The sequence below is a fragment of the Maniola jurtina genome, chromosome 6, assembly GCF_905333055.1.
Source record: "Maniola jurtina chromosome 6, ilManJurt1.1, whole genome shotgun sequence".
Taxonomy (NCBI): domain Eukaryota; kingdom Metazoa; phylum Arthropoda; class Insecta; order Lepidoptera; family Nymphalidae; genus Maniola; species Maniola jurtina.
Window position 1 is genome coordinate 16,146,190 of NC_060034.1, and position 22,897 is coordinate 16,169,086.

The window sequence follows — 22,897 nt, forward strand, 5'->3', positions numbered from 1 at the left end:
TGCACAGTATTGCAAACAAGACCAACACACGTGCCTCCACTCATGCCTGTGGAAGCTCTTCGTCTGCAACAGGCATGTGATTTAATTTTTGTTTATTCTTAAAAAAAAAATACAAATTTCCACAAATATGTTTATTCATTTAACATAAAAAAGAGTAAAACATCCTTATTATAAGAGTAATATTATTATGAAATAAACAACATTATTGTATATTTTAGGATGAAAACAATTCAAGGGCCGAGTTGGAAAGTGCTATTGAAGCACAGCATTCACAAAGCCATGGAGTCAACCAAGGTCTGCTTGAAGGTAGGGTGCTGCAGCAGGCTCTCATCAACAGGCTGTGGAGAAATACATGAAGTTAATAATAAATAATTGAAATAAATGATTTTGAATTTTGACTAGACTTTGATTAGATTTTTAAAGAAAAAATAATATTTCTTTCCTATATAGCATTTCGCATAACTGTTTAGCGATTATAGCGCCTGTCGGCGGTACCGACTTTTAGCTGTCAACACTTTGCTCACTGAGCATTACGTCATCTCCCCACTATCGTCGTTGGACTATAAAATCAGACACGCTGTGCGTAGCGAGGCATTATTCGTCCGGTTGTTGCCGAGGACACTTCTCAGTAGGAATAGTCTGTCGTACTGTAGGTTTTAGAGTAGTGGTTACCTAAAGTGGTTCTGTTGGTTAAACGAGTCGTTATTGTGGTGGTTAGGTTAGATGGTTGGTTTGGGACCGGTGTAAGGGGTGGAGGAGCCGGTCTAGGTAGGTTAGGTTAGGTTTACCTAGTTACGCTGGTAGTTGTGACATGCAGTAAACGGAAGTATTGTTCTTAACACGTCTGAAGATCGCCTAGTGATCGAAGCAGACCCTAAAGATCTCCGCCTGCCTTCATCAATTCTTAAACAATCCTCGGCTCGATCCGACATCAGAAGCGGGATGAACCGTGGAGCCTCTTCAACTCCACCTAACCACATCGAAGAAAATAGCTGGCTTGTTGCAAGGTCGAGCCAAAACTCTTGGAGATACGTGAATCAATTACCAAAGCTTGGAATATCTGGAAACGAGTGGTTAATGGTGACAAAGACAAGGACATCTGATTCAAGTCCAGGAGGTGAAAGCTACAGGTAATCTGCACTTTTTCAAAATCTTAATATTGCCGCTTTGTGTGTGTGACGTAAGTTGAGGACAGGGGCCTCCTTACTTCTGTGTTTTGTAAGTTGAGGACAGGGGCCTCCTTACTTCTGTGTTTTGTGACGTTTGTGTGTGTGACGTAAGTTGAGGACAGGGGCCTCCTTACTTCTGTGTTTTGTAAGTTGAGGACAGGGGCCTCCTTACTTCTGTGTTTTGTAAGTTGAGGACAGGGGCCTCCTTACTTCTGTGTTTTGTGTCGTAAGTTGAGGACAGGGGCCTCCTTACTTTTGTGTTTTGTGACGTAAGTTGAGGACAGGGGTCTCCTTACTTTTGTGTTTTGTGACGTAAGTTGAGGACAGGGGCCTCCTTACTTTCACTATTAGTCGTGTCCAACGAGGATGAGGGCTTCCGTGCGTAATCTGTTTCGTACAACGGTACTGTGTTCTTTTTTTTTTCTTTGGCAGGTCGAGGGCGACCTGTGGTCAGAATGGCCATGTCGGCGCTGATTTACGAAGGCGAGCACGAACGCGCACGAGCAATATCGGACAATCCATGAATCAGGGACGGTGGGGACGGACCGGTCACCAGCTAGCTCCCGAGGACGGTCGCGCGTCAGAATGGCCGTGACGCGACGATGTTAAAAGAGTTTTACTGTCATAGACACCGCACAGTTACAGTTAACCACATACCCTTAACAACAACCAAAAAAAAAAAAAAATTTTGTTTTTAAGTTCAGTTAGATGCCAAGAAATTAATTACTCAGTTAGACGCCACCGAGTTTCTTGCTGGTTCTTCTCGCTAGGTTGTGGCATTCCGAACCAGTGGTAAATTCGTTTTGAATAATGTTTAGATCATGATTGATTAAGAGTTGCAATAGCAATTGCGCTCTAATCATATGAACTGTAGTTTAGAATCGGTTCAACTAACTTTCGCGTCGCGACATGTCAGTAGATGAGTTCTTGTAATTAGGTTTTGGTTCTTCTCGCAGTGTTAGCCTATTTTTTAGACAGATGATCAGTTGAAAGTGATTTGTTAATCTAGGTTGGTTGTGTCAACTTCCTAAGTGTTGAGATGTGATGAATTAGTCAAGCCAAAGAGCCCAAGAAAAAGCCGTGATGGTCAGAATCATAACCAATAGCATTGTACGTTAATTATTGTAATGTTTCTGGTTTACGGAGGTTTACTGACTGAGGGGACGCTGATGTCCGGTCCACTAGTGTTGAGTGGTTGAGGGGACATTGATGTCCAGGTTTAGAATGAGAAAGATGTTCATTGACAGTTAACTGCTAGTCAGGATAGACGAGCGGTATAGTGATTTTGTGGTTATGGTTTTGTCCTCACATGCTTTGTGACATTTAGCGTACGAGGGCGTACGCAGGTCAGAATGGCCGTGTCGGCGGTACCGACTTTTAGCTGTCAACACTTTGCTCACTGAGCATTACGTCATCTCCCCACTATCGTCGTTGGACTATAAAATCAGACACGCTGTGCGTAGCGAGGCATTATTCGTCCGGTTGTTGCCGAGGACACTTCTCAGTAGGAATAGTCTGTCGTACTGTAGGTTTTAGAGTAGTGGTTACCTAAAGTGGTTCTGTTGGTTAAACGAGTCGTTATTGTGGTGGTTAGGTTAGATGGTTGGTTTGGGACCGGTGTAAGGGGTGGAGGAGCCGGTCTAGGTAGGTTAGGTTAGGTTTACCTAGTTACGCTGGTAGTTGTGACATGCAGTAAACGGAAGTATTGTTCTTAACACGTCTGAAGATCGCCTAGTGATCGAAGCAGACCCTAAAGATCTCCGCCTGCCTTCATCAATTCTTAAACAATCCTCGGCTCGATCCGACAGCGCCACATAGGAATATTAATTTTTCTTTAAATAACATGGAATTCCACAATGTAATGTCTGTTTCTATTCAATATTTGATTAGATTAATATTGGAAACTCCAAGCATAGTAATTGATAATAATTTGCTGATCTAACACAATTACCAGAGTATTTTCCATTTAATTTCTTTGAACAGACACTAAATTGTACCTTGAATGTAGTCATCAGATTCTGATCCTGATAGCTGTTTTGTGCGACATCTCTGAAAACAATAAACTACTGTTTATTCAATTTAATATAATGACTAAATTGTTTTTAAATATTAAATGAATAAAAAGGCAACCTTTTTCGAGGGGAATGCAACACTCGTTGCATCTCCTGCTCCTCCTGCTGTCCTGCTAAATACAGCAGCAAACTTTTCAATTGCTGCAGCCAGCCTAGCAGCAGCTTGGTTTGTTGCAGTCCCCAGTCTGACAATTGCTGCAGCCAAGTTCTCCGTCGCCTGGGCTTGAGCCAAAATGCGTCTGCATTCTCATCATCTCATCTCATATCTGCTCAAGCCTGGCCTGCGAACGCCGCTTAGCCAGGCTTTGCCCCGTCACTGGTGCGGTTGCAGTGACAGGAATGGCTCTCCAAATAGTCTAGCAGCGACGAAATCTGCTCCACTACTACCATTTTCGCAGTTCCTTATAATATTCACACTTCAAAGATTTAAATATTCTGTCTACCTAGGTAGGTATTCGCAAGTCGCCTCAAAAATCAAAATTCAAATTGCTTGTTGTTTATTTTAGTGGCTTGCTTATTGCAAGAACTATCAAATGACATTGACATTTAATGTCAATTCGAAGTTACAGATGAAATATAATTATTTTTGACATTTTATTTTTTAGATCGCACTTAAAATTTATCTTTTTGGCTTTTTATGATCATATTACTTAAGGCTTAATCTTTAAAACACAAATAGATAACATTTATAATCGAATCTAGCTTAAATAAACGTTTTTAATATGTATTATTTTTTTTGGACTCATTTCGGCAAAAGCTTTTTGAGCAAATGGCAATACCAACTACAATGCAACTACAATCCAATTATAAGACCATCGGTCGGCCATTGTGAATTTAGTAGACTACGAAATTATGAACCAATGGTAATTGAATTAAAATTGCATTGTAGTTCAATGACAAATCATGTAAAATAGCAGACTTGGGGCCCTCGGCGCCGCTACAGCAACACGCTCTACAAGATGTTTGGAGTCGAGCACCTATTCAATCGCTTGCTAAAATTACATCTCCGTTATTTGTGTTAGACCTGAGTTACCAACTCTCTGTTTAGCAATTCACTTTAAACATCGAGATTTGCACTCGAAGGTAAAAGCACTAATGGCAGGCAATGAACGAAAGGATGACACTTTCGAACAAAATGTCCTATTTGAAGAATATTACGAATCGTATTAAAAAAATAATTGAACTACAAGAAACCTAGGTTAATCCACTACACATTATACACAATACTTAAGTAGGCCCTACTACCGATACGACCACAATAAGAAACTTCCTTAATTATACTTTATAAGACTAATTCCAATTAAATACTCTCCATTCAAATCTTATCGCTTAGGTACTTGCTTACAGTTATCAAGTGATGGCTGATTTGTATGTGTAACCACAAAAAGCCGATCCTCACGTCCGTGAGTGTATATGTTACGGGCAATTTGATAAGTCCGGGCACTATTAATAATGGCCGGTCTGTATTAATAATGCCCGACTCAATTGGGCAATGTGATTAAAACAGCATGATTAATCACTTTTCCCGGCCATTATGAATAATGCCCACCCTATCTTGGGCAAAGTAATAAAATAGGTGAACTGTAGTGTTTTTGTTTATTAAATGAAAGAACATAACCTAACCTAAGCTTTTTTTTTATGTGTGGGAAAATCCTCATGGATACCACCACGCTCGGGGAGGCGAGGTGGCTATGTCGGACTCTTACCGACTAAAACCCAACGGCTTACCGTCTCAATCGTTGTCGCTGGGCACAGGGACACGAACGTATTGAACTGCGACCCGGCTAACGGCGCCCGCCAAGGCAGGCCCAGCTCTGGGACTAAAAGGCTCGCCGGAAACAAGGGCTTGCTTTCCAACTCGAGGACCTACTCTTCCGCGGGTAATAGACTCCCCGTGTCTATTACCCGGAGGGGTAATAGACAAGGGGGCAAGTGACGGTCGTGAGCAGCTCGCCTGCGCCCGATTCTCTTGCAGCGCATGGGATGAGAGCTTTCAGCTTCCTCTCTCAGCCGCTCCGCTGCCTCCTTCTGCGTAATTACTTCCTCGCCGAAGGAGACCATCGCTTGCCAGGCCCTCTCACTGTCCACCATGGATTTAGTCACGGCGGGCAATGAGAGGTCCTGTTCCATAATATCCACCAGTGACTGGCAGGGCTCTGCCCACGCCGGGCACTCTGCCAGCGTATCTTCCAAAGCACCCGTGCCCCGTAAGAACCCGTACAAGGTGGAACGTGAGTGCTCCATGCTTCCTCTTCGTCCAATCCTCGAGGATGGGATGGATAGCTTCGATAATCTTATGACCAGCAGTGGGTGACTCGAGCCTCCTCCGCCAATGGAAGAGTAGCTAACCTAACCTAACCTAAGGCCCTCCCCCCGCACGTACGCGCCCCTGCCAACGGCCGCGGTCCAATTTATCACATTGCCTACTCCCTGCATACTCCCTGGTTCAAGTGATAAATTCAAGCTATCTCAAACACTGACTTATTACATGGACCACGGGCCGTCGGGAATTATTAATAATGGCCAGTCAAAGTGATAAATTAATCACTTTGCCCATCGCTCTTGGGCATTATTAATAATGGCCGGTCCTTATTAATAATGCCCAATTAATCACGTTGCCCGTAACATATATACTGCATACGGATTTTTTTTCATTATATTGAGTACTTACTTCAGTAATAACCAAAATTGCTTAAAATTTTCAACAGTTATTACGAGGACATTTTAATAGACATAAAGTATTTCATTGATAATTTAGAATTCAGACACCTACTTATCTTTACTAAAGAGTAATATGGACCTGCAGACAACCAGCAGATAACTTTGTGACCTCATCAATAACAAAATATGGCGAATATGAATAGTTGCTTAGATACTTGAATGAAAATAATTTTTTTTTAAATACTCTAAAACAACCCAAAATTTCTGGAACAAACAACAAAATATATGATTTTTTAAAACAAATCATATTTTAATAGTTTTAATGTAACTAATAAGTACTAGTTCTACTAAGTACTAAGTAGGTAGGTAGGTACTTTAGATGGATAACATTGCAGTGATTATTTATTGTTCTCTCGAGAGTGTCATCAGTCATCAGTCAGCCTCCGTCCCCGAGTAGCTACGAAATGAATCAATGAAATACGAGTCAGCTCAGATTTGACCGAAACTAAAAGTTCTATTGACTGGAGTATAATAATATAATTACAAGAAAAATTAAACGTACATTCTCTCTCCGTTTTTGAAGTCGATGAAAGTCAGTTTCAAGTTGACTATCAACTTGCGTACTATGTAACTATGTACGTATGTGTGAGTGTAACTAACGCCGGTACAGCAATCAAGCACAACGCAGATGTCGTCATCTGTCGTCGTAAGCTATTAGGAGAGGTCGTTTTATTTAAAAGTGTCAATTACAATACAACGTCACTTGTATCTATACTAGCTCCTGGACCAAAGTTTTGTTTATCATTATTTTCAATGTCTTTCTCTACCGTTCTATTGTAAGATGCGACTCGACATTAATCCAAGCCGGAAAAATCTGTCGAAATTGGAAGATGGTGTGAAATATCCCTAAAAATAAAACCTTTCCCTTAATTTCCCTTAATCTTCATACTAAATGGAAGATTCATTGTTAAATTACAAATGTTGTTCAAAGTAACGAGTTTACCGAAAAATTTACACAGAACCACTCGTGACTCAGCTCAGAGCATTTGTAGTCATTTGATTACGATGAAAAACTACGAAATGTAGTAAACAAATAACCCGACACGTTCTGTGTCAACTTCAAAACAAACTTAAAATCATCCGCCGCACTAAACCTTAATACATCATTTGATAATAAGTACTCGAATAACTTTCACAGTGGATTGTAATGTGTTACATTATTGTACAAGCACTCTAGAATCCTAACGGATGCCCCTCATGTAATGAGCCCAGGGGCAGCCGTAGCAGTGCCGACTGCCGACCGCTGATCCATAAACACCGCGCTCTACTCACTGCCGTGCGTCGCCCCTTCCTCACACCGAACTCGATAGCGGTCCTACTTTATGTTCGGGGAGTTCCTGGACAGCTGCAGACGGATTTATAACTTGATTAAAACCAAATCATCTACCTGCTGCATTGCACGAATATTACAAAAGGACTACTGTTGACAAAACTAGGAATACAAAAGAAAGCTAACAATTCGCTGTAGAAGGTGACTACAGTGGTGGATACAAGGAAAGTACCATTTGAAATACTAAAAGTTACTTAATAAAGATATCTTCGATATAGGTCGAATTTAGGCAATTACATCACAGCTATTTCAAATGTTTTACTTCGAATACAAAGATATACCCAAAATTATTAGATAATTTCAAAGGACCCAAAAGGGATTCCCGTTTCACAAGGGAACAACTCCGTTCTGCATCGTACTAGCCCCGCACCAAACACGACTGCCTGCTCTAATGACACGTGTCTCGTAGGTGACGAATCCACTCAGTCCCTCAGTGGGATCCGCCCGCAATAAACAAACTAAATAATTTCAAGTTACAACAAATGACACTCTTCAAAATAGTTATTTTTAATGAAATATTTGAGGTTAGTCCTGCTGACAGCAGTGTAGTGTGTCGGGGAGCGACAGATGTATGCAGTGTGCTCCGTGAATTCAGATTATACTGATACCAATTTGCAATCTGCATTTGTAATAAGCACCTTGAATGAATTTATATGGAAACTAAATTATTACCTACACAACTAGGTATTAATAACTAAGTAGGTGAGTAATATTATATTCGATAAGATGATAAACATACTCGAATAACCTCGCTTTAAAAAGCAAAGAATTGCTATGACTCACTTCAACAATGTGATATAGGTACGTATTTGTTTTACTTATCGTTTCAATGATCATCAATTGAAACTTCGTCATGGAACACAGCTTCAAAGACTGGATTCGTCTCAACTACAATCATTAATGTTACTCATAGTAATATAATTTACTTCTTTACCTTCTTGGAATAAAAGTCATTTTGAAACGGTTCCCATTACTAATGAGAGTGCAAAGAAAAACTCGCGACACACATGAAAGAAAATAGTTATGGAAGCCGGCGTGTTTTCAGCGAATAATAGCCTATTATTGTAGTTAGAGCAGACAACGGGCGCTGGGGCGAATGCAGCTGTAGATAAACTTAGCCATCTGCCTAATTTAAATGGACTTAGAAAATTCTTAGTTCGAACTATTAAGTACTTATTCTCTCGTTAAGGAATTCTACAGGGTTAGCTTTTCTGATTTTTTCGGAATTACTTAAGATATTGTAAGTCGCAATAGCAGATAGATGCAATTTCATTTACTAGGGCCACCAACTTTTAACACTGCCCATAATTTCTCGTTTTCTTTATTTTGTTCGACAAAGGTGAATGAATAAATTTTTGAAACAAAATCTAATAAGAAGACAAGCAGCCGCGTTGGTAGAATATGATCCATACTAATCCATACTTAATATTATAAATGCGAAAATGTGTCTGTCTGTCTGTCTGTCTGTCTGTCTGCTACGTTTTCACGGCCCAACCGCTGAACCGATTTTAATGAAAGGTACAGACTTAGGATACTTCCCGGGGAAGGACATAGGCTACATTTTATCCCGGAAAATCAAAGAGTTCCTACGGGATTTAAGAAAACCGAAATCCACGCGGGCGAAGCCGCGGGCATCCTCTAGTACATAATATTATAAATACGAAAGTGTGTCTGTCTGTCTGGCTGTCTGTCTGCTACCTTTTCACGGCCCAATAGCTTAGCCGATTCTGACGATATTTGGTACAGGGTTAGCTTATATACCGGGGACGGACACAGGCTACTTTTTATCCCGGAAAATCAAAAAGTTCCCACGGGATTCCTAAAAACCCATCCGCTTAACCGATTTGTATGAAATTTTGGTACCGAGCTAGCTTGCGTCCCTGTAATTGACATAGGCATTTTATCCCGGAAAATCAAACAGTTCCCACGGGATCTTTGAAAACCTAAATCCACGCGGACGAAGTCGCGGGCATCCTCTAGTCGTCTATAATTCTGAATTCGGAAAATGCAGCCGATGACAAAACTTGAGGAAATGCCGGTATAATAGCTATTACCACAGCTTCAATTCTACGGGGGCAATAGTTTACAGTTTAGATATTGTGATGATCCGACGCTCAACAATCCGCAGAAAGCGTTAACATTGCTGTGTATTGTGGGTTTTTTTGTAATGTGTTTAATTCAAGGTGAAACTATTGAACCAATTTTGTTAGCATTTTTAAATACGTACCTACGTATTAGGTACCTTCGTCTCTGCAGATGTTTAATTGATGAGTTGGATTCCGGGAATGGACATAGTAGTAAGTATTTATAATTATAGGTAATTTAAGGAATCCGAGAATTTTGAGTCCCACCATGACATTAATATGTATATTCTAATATTTACTTATAATAAATCTGAAACTGGAAGATATCTGTACATTGAAATTGTGTTTTGCAAATTGTTATCAGAAGATGGATTGTTATTTGTTAACATAAAGCCCAATTTTTTTTTTTTTAATTTTGCGTGTCTGTCTGTCTGAGAACGCTTCTAAAGTAAACTTGCTATCGAGCAAGTTTTAACTTAAAATAAGAAAGAGATCGCTTGGGATAGGAATGATGTAATTTATGTCGACCCTCGGTTTTACCATCAATCCAATAGGTCTCATAATGTTTGAGTGGACAGGTTGAAGGATTGAGAAAACCTTATTCGTTTTCCAGTTAGTTACAGCTGTCTCTACATTAGTGTGCACTCGGTAATCCCTCGCAGTTCAGTAAACAAACAAAGCCGAGTTTAGTCTATAAATACCCTACCTGCGTGGCCATTCACACTCGCTGCATGCATACAACGACGGCATGCGATTATGCATGCGCCCAGCGAAAGCAGTTTTACTTTACTTAAGGCAGACGAAGTTAAACAGCTCAATATGGCGTCGATAGTCCCCTGTCGAGTATACGGGTTTACTCACACTGCGGCGGTCGCGCCGTACACGTGTATTTGGAAGTATTCGGTATGCGTGCGCGCAGCTGTGCGTGTGCGCCCCCCTCCCCCGCGGGATGCGCGCCGCATGCCTGCGGGTCGCCGCGGCGCACTATTTATCGAACTTTTTATGTTACACAAGGGACCAACTTTCATTTCTACCTACAACTTTGTTGGTGTAAATAGGCTATTGAGGGCCTGTAAGACCAACTTTATCTCAACTTAGAAATACAGCCTATCTCACAATAAAAAAATAGTTGGTCCCATGGGTATAGATCGCTCTAGAGCTGAAGTGTGGTGTATCGGCCGCTAGACGCCGTGCGCCACGCGGAGCGGCTCGCGGGCCGATGACCGGCGCGGGCGCCTCTGCCGCTGACATCATCGTGCTTCTCGCGTCGGCGCACGCGCAGCTTCACTCCACCCGGTTATTATTTACTTTAAAACTTAAAAGTAAAGTAAAAAAGTAAAATATTTTTTATTGTACACCAACAAGACATAGTAATATATAAATAACATTATAGATTTATGTACAAAAGGCGGCCTTATCGCTAAAATAGCGATCTCTTCCAGGCAACCTTAGGGTGAGGAGATAGTAAAAATTAAAGAAAGTGGTAGGGGTGTACTAATAAAATTTGACGTTCAAATATCCTTAGCTGCCTCGAACAGGCTTCGCTTCAGTAGCATTCAGAAAATGGGCGTTAGTTTTGTTAATGGTTTATCGTGCTAGCTGTCATCTAGTCAATACGAGTGCAGAGTACAGGCGCGACTGATGCATCGACTAGCAACTTGCAGCTTTACCGCATGTAGGAAACGATGGATTCGTAACATTGCATCGGGATGTCTAGAGCAACGCGGATAAAGTCGCAAGAAAGAAAACCCCTACTTTGATAAGATAATAAATGTAAAGAAAATACATTCCCATTTTCTTAGTAATCTTTGAATTTTAATTTTGCCGCGCTCCATAATACGACTGTCATTTGTCAGCGAGTTGTATCTTGTCTGTGTTTTGGAAGTTACAAAGCATTTGACAAGATTGGAGGTTATAACGAGTACAAGTACTCTGTGGTTATAACATGAGATTACTGACGCGAAAAGGTTAAATTGAAACAATCAAAATTCTTTAATAAGCAATTAACTTAGTGAAAGTATAAACTTTAATGTCGTTTCTCTTAATTCAGAGCAACACATGATTGTTTTAACTGGCTGATCCTTAAAATTACCATATAAAACGACATTAAAGTTTATCAAAAATTTGTTTGGTCAGACAAATGCCAGAAAGCATTTGACAAGATAAAAAGCTTGCTTTGCTCACAACCAGTTCTAGAAATATTTGACCAACATTTGCCAATCAACATTTACACTGATGCTTCTATAGAAGGTATTGGAGCAATTTTAAAGCAAACCCAGCCTGATGGAAAAGAGAAACCAGTTGCATACTTTTCAAAAAAACTAAATGAAGCCCAGAAGAAAAAGAAGGCAATATACTTAGAATGTTTAGCTATCAAGGAAGCGCTGAGATACTGGCAGTACTGGCTAATAGGTAAATCATTTACAGTTTATTCAGATCACAAACCACTAGAAAACATGAATTTGAAATCTAGAACTGATGAAGAGCTGGGCGATTTAATTTATTATGTTTCCCAGTACGATTTTAAAATAAAATACGCTCCAGGAAAACAAAATTTGGAAGCAGACTGCCTAAGCAGGAACCCAGTGTTAGAGTCTGAAGAAAATACAGATGAACAATTGAAAGTTGTTAACTTGGTTAAACTTGAAGATATTTTAACAGATCAGAAAAACAATGAAGAAATACAAAACCAAAAAAGCAAGTTGATTGAAAAAAACATGGTCTACTTAAAAAAGATGGGGAAAAAAGAAAAAATAATTCTATCATAACAATTCAGCATTAAATTATTGGAAAATATACATAAAAACCTGTGCCATATTGGAATTGGACAAATGCAGAAAACAATTAGTCCACACTATGCTGCCAAAAATTTGAAGAAAAACATTAAAAAAGTTTAAATTTGTATTAAAAATAAATCAAAAGGACATGACAAATTTGGACTTATGTCTCATCTGGGCCCGGCCAAAAAGCCTTTCGAAATAATCTCTATAGACACAATTGGTGGCTTTGGGGGCTCAAGATCAACAAAGAAATATCTTCATCTCTTAGTAGATCACTTTACAAGATATGCATTTATTGTAACATCGAAAACGCAGACAGCAGACGATTTTGTAAAACTAGTCATGAACATATCAGAGGTGGAGGATATTGGCATGCTTCTCACCGACCAGTACCCAGGAATTAATTCGAAAGAATTCAAGAAATTCTTAAATGACAACAGAATCCCAATGGTCTTCACTGCAGTAAATGCCCCATTCTCAAATGGCTTAAATGAAAGGCTCAATCAAACACTAGTGAACAAAATCAGATGTAAAATAAATGAAGAAGGGAAAAAGAGAGCATGGACAACAATAGCCGAAGAGTGTGTAAATATATACAACAATACTACACATTCAGTCACTGGCTTTTCACCAAGATATCTTTTATATGGAACAGATGTCAATATTTTACCAAACGAATTAAAGCAAGAGATATCCAATAGTGATTGGATAGAGGACAGAAAAACAGCACTAGAAAACACAACAAAACACTATTTGATAGGAATCGAATACACCATGAATTTAATGTGGGAGACATGGTTTATGTGGAAAATGGAAACAAGCTAAACAGTATGAAATAAGTACTGGCAAGTTATCCGTGCACCGAATGACGACCAATTGAACCTTGCCGTGTGCGTGTAGGCTCATTCTTCTAACAGTTTCATTCCAACATATCGATTTAACTGTACGGTCGACGTCACACGAACCTACTTGTCCTGTACTTATGATAATACTAGATGATACTTGCGACTTTGTTCGCGTGGATTTAGGTCTCTCAAAATCCCGTGGGAACTCTGATTTTGCGGGATAAAAAGTAGTCTATGTGTTAATCCAAGGTATAATCTATCTTCATTCCAGAAGCCAGTCCAGTAGTCTTTGCGTGAAAGAGTAACAAATATACATACATACAATATACAATAATAGATACACACACGTCTTTATAATATTAGTGTGATTTATAAAGTTAAATAGATGTTTAAGCGTTGCAATAATATACTTAGGTACTAAATTAATTATTATTCTCTAGGATATGTATTGGAATATGTAAATCCTGTAAATACGGTCCACATACAAGAACAAAGAAGTAAGAACATTCGTCATATCCGAACATTTAGTTGGAGAGGATGAGCTACATGGCCACGGAGAGGCGCGTGGCGTTGTTTGTTTACATGTAGCTAACTACACTAGCGACGCCTGCCTGTAGGTCAGTGAGGCGCGCGCCGTTCCGCTCCGCAGCCTGCGTTCTGTTCAATCTCGCGATACAGCAAGTACCTCCCAACCTACAATGAAAACTCATAACACTTCCTCGCCTTCGAAGACAACAGAGCGCCCGGGGTCTCACTCCCCTCGCTCCCCTCACTCGCCCGGCGAGCTGCGAGCGAGACCAGCGAGGGACATAACATAGCTTATTGTTGTGCGCGAGTAGGGGCTCGCTCTGACGGCACAACTTTGAGTAGGTAGCAGGTATACGCGGCCCACCGACCTGTTTCGGTAAAAAAACCGGTCGAGTGCGAGTTGGACTAGCATATGAAGGGTTCCGTACCGTTAAACAAGATATTTTAACATTTTTATGTGCAGCGCTGCAAGTTAATGACAACAGCGCCATCTGAATGTGATTTAGTAAATTAATTTTTTCGTGAATACATTTTAATTTTTTTTGTGATGTAACCACAAATTCACTGTTTTCGGATTTACTTTTCTTGTGCTATAAAACCGGCTTCCTAATTGCCAAATTTCATGATTCTAGGTCATCGGGAAGTACCCTATAGGTTTTCTTGACATACACGACAGACTGATGGATGGACGGACGGACAGACAGACAGACATACAAGAAAGTGATCCTATTAGGGTTCCGTTTTTCCTTTTGAGGTACGGAACCCCAAAAATTACCAGTTATTATTAAATATTACACCATTATTATTATTACACGTCACAACTTGAACGTTGAGAGAAGCTTCTAATTCTAACCATTTTCCCTGCGTTTAAAAACTGTCCTCCGTCATTTGGCTCATTTCAAGAATGCTTTCAGTGTGCTTTTCTGAACAAATGCTTAATATGAAATCTGAGATTGATAAAACGTTGATAGAATTCCATTGTAGAAATGTTTCTTAACAACCTCCAGATCCAGTATTTCGATCTCGAATTGGGCGGGATGTAAAAAATCTCAACTGAGCACACATATCTTGTATGGACTAGAAAATAAAAAGTTTTTACTTAACATAGTAGGTAGGTAAGCTTTTCGGGCCAATCTTGTGCTAATAGAAAGCCAATTACATACTTACATAGAAAAAAAATTCAAAAGAAAAATAAAACTGACTTCAAAACAACAAAAGTAAAAAATAATTTTTGTTTCTACACGTGTCATGTCATGTACCTATGTATGAAGTCGAGCGAGCATAAAAGAATAGAAATCCAAGTGTGAAGCCCGACTTCATACCCGCACTTCATACACCTTAGTCAATAGTCGTGTTAGGTACATTACACGTGTATGAACACACACACACAAAAATATTTTTTACTTTTTAGTGTCTGTGGTTTTTGAAGTCGGTTTTATTTTTCTTTTGATTTTTATTTTATTTCACAATGTTTAGTGGCTTATAATATGAACTGTACCATAATATGCTCTGCCCAGTTAAAACCCTACTGTTAACTAAGCTATTACAGTGATCGCGAGCAATTTGCTCTTATCCATTGAGGAGTTCTGTTCTCCATCTCCGAAGATATTCATCAGATCTTCACCAAATTTATATGGGCCCACCTGCACAGTATAATACCCTTTCAAACAAAAAAAAATCCAAATCGGTCCAGGGGTCTTTGAGTAATCGGGGAACATACATAAAACAAAAAAGACTCCGACGAATTGAGAACCTTCTTCTTTTTTTGAAGTCGGTAAATAAAACACGATCTATGGCCAATTAGTTGTGAGGTTATAAGTAGGCATTGATGTGCCAGTAGTTGGTAACGCGGTGTTCTTGTTGCAGAGCGGAGAGCGGCGCCCGCCCGTCCCACACATGAGGTGAGCACGCTGCGGCCGCGCGCAGCACGACCTGCGCCACGAGCACTCCACCGGCACGCGCTCCGCAGAGCCGGCAACAAACTCTGCAGTTGCCCTTTTCAACCAGCCAAGTGTTACACTGTAGCCATCTTAAACCTAACACTGGCCACGGAACATCAACCCCGAGAAGGATTTCTGAACGATCGAATTTAGTTGTGTAGGAATCGAGATGCATGGAAAGAGCACGTTAGTTTGATAGCACTTTTCGCGGCATTATTTACGTTCGTAAGTATTTGAGATTAGGATGATTAGCTAATGAATTGATTTTTATTAGTTAATTAGATTATGAGTTTATTATTTATGTAAATGAAGATCTTCATTTAGATGGCAACATAATTTGAATTTGCCGCGCACACGTCACAAGTGTCAACTGTCAACTGTCAAGAGTTGTGCCAGTGTTGAAAATGAACGTTATTTTTGCCGAATGTTTTTAATGTAATTTGGATATTGAAATCTGATTAAAGTGTGGAGTAACAGCTTCGATTGTTGTTTCTCTTTTCAGAGCAACACAAGTTCTTTTATTTCGCACAATAAACACATTATAAACAACAAAGTTGAAAAAGTGTCCACAGTGAAGTATTCTGAGTTAGAACATTTAGATAGATAGAAAATCTTTATTGCACGCAAAAACACATTATAAAACAACAATAAACACATTATAAAACAACAATAATACATAATTGATTGTTTTTAGAGGATAAATGTAGTCTAATTTCTAAAAATTATGCCTAGTTGATGGTTTATGATTCTAGAATAATAACTATTAATTTTATGTTTGGTTGAGAGCTATTTAAACTATTCTCCGACAGATGACACTGAATGCTAGTCGGCGCTGAGTGTGGCGTCTGTCAGTGCAGTTGTTATGATTATACAGGGTGGTCAAAAAGTCGTGGATCAAACGAAATAGGGAGATAGAGGAGGTCATTTCTAGCAAAAAAAAATTCTACAGCATGGCCATATTTAAATTGCCCTAAGAGCTATGAATATTTTTGGGTTTTTAATAAAATACCAGATTCTCTTACAATTACACTAATTAAAAAAAAATGAGATAAAAAACAATGAAACAAACGATGTTGTGTCATTACTAGATAATGTATCAGCACTACAAACCTTCGATTGAGGCTCTGGCTACCAAATTACAAGAGCAATTATTTTTTTTCCAAAACTTTTAAAGCGTTACCAAAAATTAAATGTCACTTTAAAAGCGCACTGTGAAAAAAAAATGTACTACGGAAAAGTGACCCTGTATCAGAAAAACTTGCTGATTTAATGCCAATTTAAATGAGGTATAACACATTACTCTTTGTTTCGTAATTCTGGTATTATAATCGTTTTTTCATATCAAGGTGCAAATATCAGTAGATTAGTTTAATTCAAAATAATTTTGAAGATTATCATGCTGCTAGTTAAACTGCTAGTTTTTTGTACGTTGGAATGCTAGAAACATCATTGTGCTTGTCACACTTAAAATTTGTGAAAAGAACAGAAACTCTTCACTACCACCACATGCCAGAACTACCCAGAACGCCCTCTTTTCTAAGAAACAAAAGGATAAAGAAACTATGCCTCTCGTTCACACTAATCATCCTTTCTATTTGCATTGTTGGAATAAGGAAGGATGTGACCCTGTATAAGATCTTTGACCTAGTAATGCCTTACGCGACCGCTAGATGGCGTTCATAGGACATTTTTGAATTTTTATTTCTAATTCAGTGATTAGTTTTTACGAATCACTACCACCCGATTGATGTTCGACGGCGGTCGGCGGGCGGTGCTGACACCTGCGCGGTGCTGTTACAGAACACGAGGGGCGACATGCGGAGCGCGCGCGCGCTGCTGCTGCTGGCGGCGCTGTGCTGCGCGCGCGGCGCCGGCCCCGGGCCGCCCGATCCGCCGCCCGGGCCCGCGCTGCACTTCGCGCACGCGCTGTACAACGTGAGCGTGCCAGAGAACAGCCCGCCGCGAACGTTCGCCACGCAGCCGCCCGCCGCCGCGCCGCTCGGCGTGCGCCTGCCCGCGCCCGGCGCGCGCGTGCGCTTCCGCATCCGCCACGGCGACCGGGACAAGTTCTTCAAGGCGGAGGACCGCGCCGTGGGCGACTTCTGCTTCCTCGCGCTGCGCACGCGCGCCGGCCACGCCGACGTGCTCAACCGCGAGCGCCGCGACAGCTTCCGCCTCGACGTGCGCGCCACGGCGCAGCTCGCCGACGGCCGCCAACTGGAGGCCGACACCGTGGTGGCCGTGCAGGTCACCGACGAGAACGACCTCAGCCCGCTGTTCTACCCCACCGAGTACGAGGCGGTGGTGCGTGAGGACGCGCCGCTGCACTCCAGCGTGGCGCGCGTGTCCGCCGACGACGCCGACCTGGGCGTCAACGGCGAGATCTACTACAGCCTCGCCGAGCCCACCGACCGCTTCGCCGTGCACCCCACCGCCGGCGTGGTGACGCTGACGCGCGCGCTACGTGCCGCCGAGGCCCCCACGTACACCGTCGCGGTGCTAGCGCGCGACCGCGCCTCGCTCATGGCGCGCGGCGACGACGCGCCGGCGGCGCGCGCCACGCTGCTCGTTCGCGTCGTTCCCGTCAACCTACACGCCCCGGAACTTAAAGTTCGCCACCTGCCCGAACTGATAGAGAACTCTACGGCGGAAGTGTACGCGATCGTCGAGGTGACGGACCGAGACGCGGGCGAGCACGGCCGCGTCGCCGGCCTCGAGATAGTCGACGGCGACCCTCACGGGCACTTCCGCGTTCGCGAGTCGGCGCAGGCCGGCGAGTATGACGTCGTGGCGCACGCGCTGCTGGACCGCGAGAGCGCGCCGCGCGGCTACAACCTCACGCTGCGCGCCACCGATGCCGGCACGCCCGCGCGCTCCGCCTACCTCACGCTGCCGGTGATGCTGACGGACGCCGACGACGGCGCGCCGGTGTTCAGCCGAGAGGTGTACGAGGCCAGCGTGAGCGAGACGGCGCCGCCGAACACGCCCGTGCTGCGCCTGAAGGTGAGCGACCGGGACGAGGGGCGCAACGCGCGCGTCTACATCGAGATCGTGGGCGGCAACGAGGGCGGCGAGTTCAGCGTCAACCCGGACACGGGCGTGCTGTACACGGCGGTAGCGCTGGACGCGGAGCGTAAGGCGTTCTACACGCTCACCGTGTCCGCCATCGACCACGGCGACGCCGGGGTGCGCCAGCAGTCGTCCGCCAAAGTGAAGATAGAGATAGTCGACGCCAACGACAACGACCCCGCGTTCGAGCGCGAGCAGATGGAGGTGACGCTGGCAGAGAACGGCGCGCCGGGCGCCGTGGTGGCGCGCGTGGCGGCGCGCGACGCCGACTCGGGTGAGAACGCGTACATCTCCTACAGCATCGCCAACCTGCAGCCTGTGCCCTTCGAGGTGGACCACTTCTCCGGCGCCGTGCGCACCACGCGGCTGCTGGACTACGAGAGCATGCGGCGCGAATACGCGCTGCAGATCCGCGCCAGCGACTGGGGCCTGCCGTACCGCCGCCAGGCCGAGATGCGGCTCACCGTGCGGCTCGAGGACGTCAACGACAACCGGCCGCAGTTCGAGCGCGTGGACTGCGTCGGCTACCTGTCGCGCAAGCTCGCCGTCGGTGCCGAGATCGTCACCCTGTCGGCCATCGACTTCGACGCCGGTGACGTGGTGGCGTACCGCGTCGCCGGCGGCAACGAGGACAACTGCTTCTCCCTCGACGCCGGCACCGGCGTGCTCGTGCTGGCGTGCGACCTGGCCGACGTGCGCGCCGAGACTCGCGTGCTGAACGTCACCGCGACCGACGGCACGCACTTCGCGGATGCGGCCACCCTGACTCTGCACCTGGTGACCGGCGTGGGCGAATCGAACTCGCTGGAGTGCCGCGACACAGGCGTCGCGCGGCGCCTCACGGAGCTGCTGGCGGCGGCCGAGCGGAGCAACGCGCCCGTCGACTTCGCCGAGGACTTCCCCCCGGCGCCGTCCCGCTACGGCGAGAACTTGCACTACCCGGAGTTCGTCGACTTCCCGGTCGAGGTGAAGGTGAACGAGTCCGTGGCGCTGGGCACGTCGTTGGTGCGGCTGCGCGCGCGCGACCGCGACCTCGGCTACAACGGCCTGCTGGTGTACGCCATCTCCGGCGGCGACGCCGACTCCGCCTTCCGCATCGACCCCGACACGGGGGAGCTCAAGGTGATCGGCTACCTGGACCGCGAGCGCGAGAGCGAGTACTACCTGAACGTGACGGTGTACGACCTGGGGCGCCCGCAGCGCGCGGCGGCGCGCCTGCTGCCCGTCACGGTGCTCGACGTGAACGACAACGCTCCGCGCTTCGCCACCACGCTCGCCAGCCTGCGGGTGACGGAGAACGCCCTCAACGGCACGGCAATATTCCACGCGAACGCCACGGACCGCGATGGCGGCGAGTTCGGCCGCGTCGTCTACAGCCTCAGCGGCGCCGGCGACGGCGAGTTCTGCGTCGAGCGTGACAGCGGCGTGGTGGCCGTGTGCGCGCCGCTGGACCGCGAGCGGCGTGCGCTGTACGAGCTGACGGTGCGCGCCACGGATGGCGGCGGCCTGCGCGCGGAGGCGTTAGTGCGCGTGGCCGTGGACGACGTCAACGACAACGCACCTCGCTTCGCGCTGCCGGCTTACAGTGCGCGCGTACGCGAGGACGTACCTTTGGGTACGCTGGTGGCCGTGCTCGAAGCCTTCGACCCCGACCTGGGCGCCGGCGGCGTCGTCACCTACTCGCTGCCCGACCAGCCGGCGGAGGACGCCGTGTTCACCGTCGACGCCACCTCGGGCACCCTGCGCACCGCGAGGCGACTTGACTACGAGGATAGACAGGTCATTTACTAATCTATTTACCTTTCTTATTAATGTATTTTGGAAATCGCATCGACTGATAAGTAAATCCGAAAGCGACAGTCAGCATTGTGGAATATAACTACAAAAAATTGAGGAATATATTTATTATATTTATAAGTCATATTGTGTGGTCTGGTTGGCAGGTGTATGGCGTGACGGTGCGCGCCGCGGACGGCGGGCGGCCGGCGCTGTGGGCCGAGGCCACGCTCATCGTGGAGGTGGCGGACGTGGACGAAAACGCGCACACGCCAGCGTTCGCCGAGCGCGTCGCTCTCGCTGCGAGCGTGCCGGAGAACGCGCCGCCCGGCACCGCCGTGCTCACGGCGCGCGCCACCGACGACGACCCGCCTGGCCGCGACTCGCGCCTCGCCTACTACGTCGTGGGCGGCTCCGGCCTGGCGCACTTCTCCGTGGACGACGCGGGCGTCGTGCGCACGGCCACGCCGCTGGACCGCGAGGCTACGCCGCACTACTGGCTCACGCTGTGCGCGCAGGACCACGGCCTGGTGCCGCGCCACGCCTGCGTCCAGGTCACTACGGCTTTCCTACCTCCTCGCTTTACACGCACGAGCTTACTTTGCGATAATCGCATCGTATGTTGTACGATCTGATTATCGCAAATACCGGAAATACGCCTCCCCTGTACTCGTTATCGGTGCATCGGAACATCCTCAGTATCTCACGCAGCTCACGAATACAATACTGCAGATCAAATGCACCGTAGACATTTGCTTTCGGTCATTTTTTAGCGCACGAATGGGGATCAAAACATATCGAAGACGACACGGATGAGCGGCGACTAACTTGCCGCTTGCGTACGCAGGTATACATCGAGGTGGAGGACGTGAATGACATGGCACCGTGGCCGGAGCGCGCCGAGTACGCGGCGGCCGTGCCCGAGCACTGCGCGGCCGGCACGCTCGTGGCGCGCGTGCACGCTGTGGATGCGGACGCCGCGCCCGCGCCCGCGCGTCTGCGCTACTCAATCGTGGCCGGCAACCCGGACGGACTCTTCTCCATCGACGAGGACACAGGTACCGGCTCCCACCGCCAGCCGCTTCTCCCGCGAGGGATCCCCGGCCGCAATCATAATGATTATGGCATCTGTGACGTGGTGTGGTTGTGAAGTGTGCGCGTATGTCCTCAGGCGAGGTGCGCACGACAGGGCGCGCGCTGGACCGCGAGGCGGCGGCCGCGCACGCGCTGGAGGTGGCGGTGTGGGACGGCGCGCTAACCGGCGCGGCGCGCGTGCGCGTAACGGTGCTCGACCTCAACGATCACGCGCCCGCCTTCACGCAGCGCTTCTACGACGTGCGCGCGCCCGCCGCCGACATGCAGGTGTGTCACCGTCCTCCTATGAGTATCTGTTTCACATTACCTGACTATTTGGATAGAAAAATATATATCCAGCCAGAGATGGATCCGTTTCGAGGCGTAGGACTGCCCTCGGCCGGGTGTGGCGCGGCTCCCGGCCGCACAGTCCCGGTGGCAAATCAAAATTACACCAGAAGGTTGGCGCGTCGCACGTGGTCGAAGGCCTTTTCGATATCGAGAAATAGCCCGACGACGCAATATGCTCTGTTCTTGGATGAATCGCACTCAAAATAATAGAACGCTCAGGGTTTAAATTATCTTCAATATCCAATAAAATAATTGTACAATAGGATGACGAGGCGGCTTCTGTTGAAGGCCAAGAGAGTAGCTCGGAGGCCGAGGCCGAGGCCGAGGACGAGGACGAGGGCTCGGGCCGCGCCGCCTGGGACGTGTGGGACGAGGACGACGAGCCCGCCGGCACCTACATCACCACGGTGAGCACGACTCCTTGTCTACCTCCGATGGCAATTGATTCTTCGGATTTTCAAAATCGTACTAAATAAATGATACCAGGTAGCGGCGCTGGACAGTGACGCGGGAGAGAACGGCACCGTCCGATACAGCGGGCGAGCGCGAGGCGCCGCGCGCGGCGTGCTGCGCGTGCACGCGCGCTCCGGCCGCGTGTACGCGGCGCCGCGGCTGCGGCTCGCGCCGGCGCTCACCTACGACCTCACGGTGGGTACCGACTACCGCGGCGAACGCGACGGGCGAGGCTCGTTTCGCGACGTGGCGTGACGTGTGCTCGTGTGCAGGTGCGCGCGTGCGACGGCGGGCGGCCGGCGCGCTGCAGCGTGTCACGCGTGCGCGTGCGCGTGGTGGCGCGCGGCGGCGGCGCGGCGCCCGCGGTGCGTGCCGTGGCGCCGCTGCAGGCCGCCGAGCTGGACGCGCCCGGGTTCCTGCTGGCGCTGCTGCAGGCCAGCGACCCCGAGGGCGACGCGCTCTACTATGACATCGTCGGTGAGCGCCCCGCCCCCAAGAATCGGCTTTTTGGTCGCCTAATTTTTAGTATTTCGCCGTAAAACTCCTTCATTTCATCTGCGAGTACCATCTGTCAAAACCAAATTTTGGAACGAGAGCCCGTGCCCTCACGGGCTCTCTGTCCAAGACCTTTGTGTTTCCATTTCAGTTTATTTATGAATGGCAGCGCATTTATGAAACTCTCAGATGAGATTTTTATCCCAACTT

The 22,897-nt window shown here is 46.2% G+C and overlaps 1 protein-coding gene across 3 annotated transcripts in view; it reads left to right on the forward strand.

Annotated features, from left to right (window-relative positions):
- LOC123865877 (fat-like cadherin-related tumor suppressor homolog) overlaps nt 1–22,897 on the forward strand; it is a 46,737-nt gene that overhangs the window by 2,473 nt on the left and 21,367 nt on the right. For 2 of the 3 annotated variants that reach the window (XM_045907077.1, XM_045907080.1), the window contains exons 2-9: nt 15,396–15,430; nt 17,270–20,317; nt 20,482–20,868; nt 21,162–21,372; nt 21,486–21,676; nt 22,003–22,146; nt 22,226–22,387; nt 22,465–22,669. In XM_045907077.1, the coding sequence (XP_045763033.1) occupies nt 17,285–20,317; nt 20,482–20,868; nt 21,162–21,372; nt 21,486–21,676; nt 22,003–22,146; nt 22,226–22,387; nt 22,465–22,669 (4,333 nt within the window). In that variant the 5' untranslated portion in view covers nt 15,396–15,430; nt 17,270–17,284. The other variant, XM_045907078.1, reaches the window with a different exon arrangement.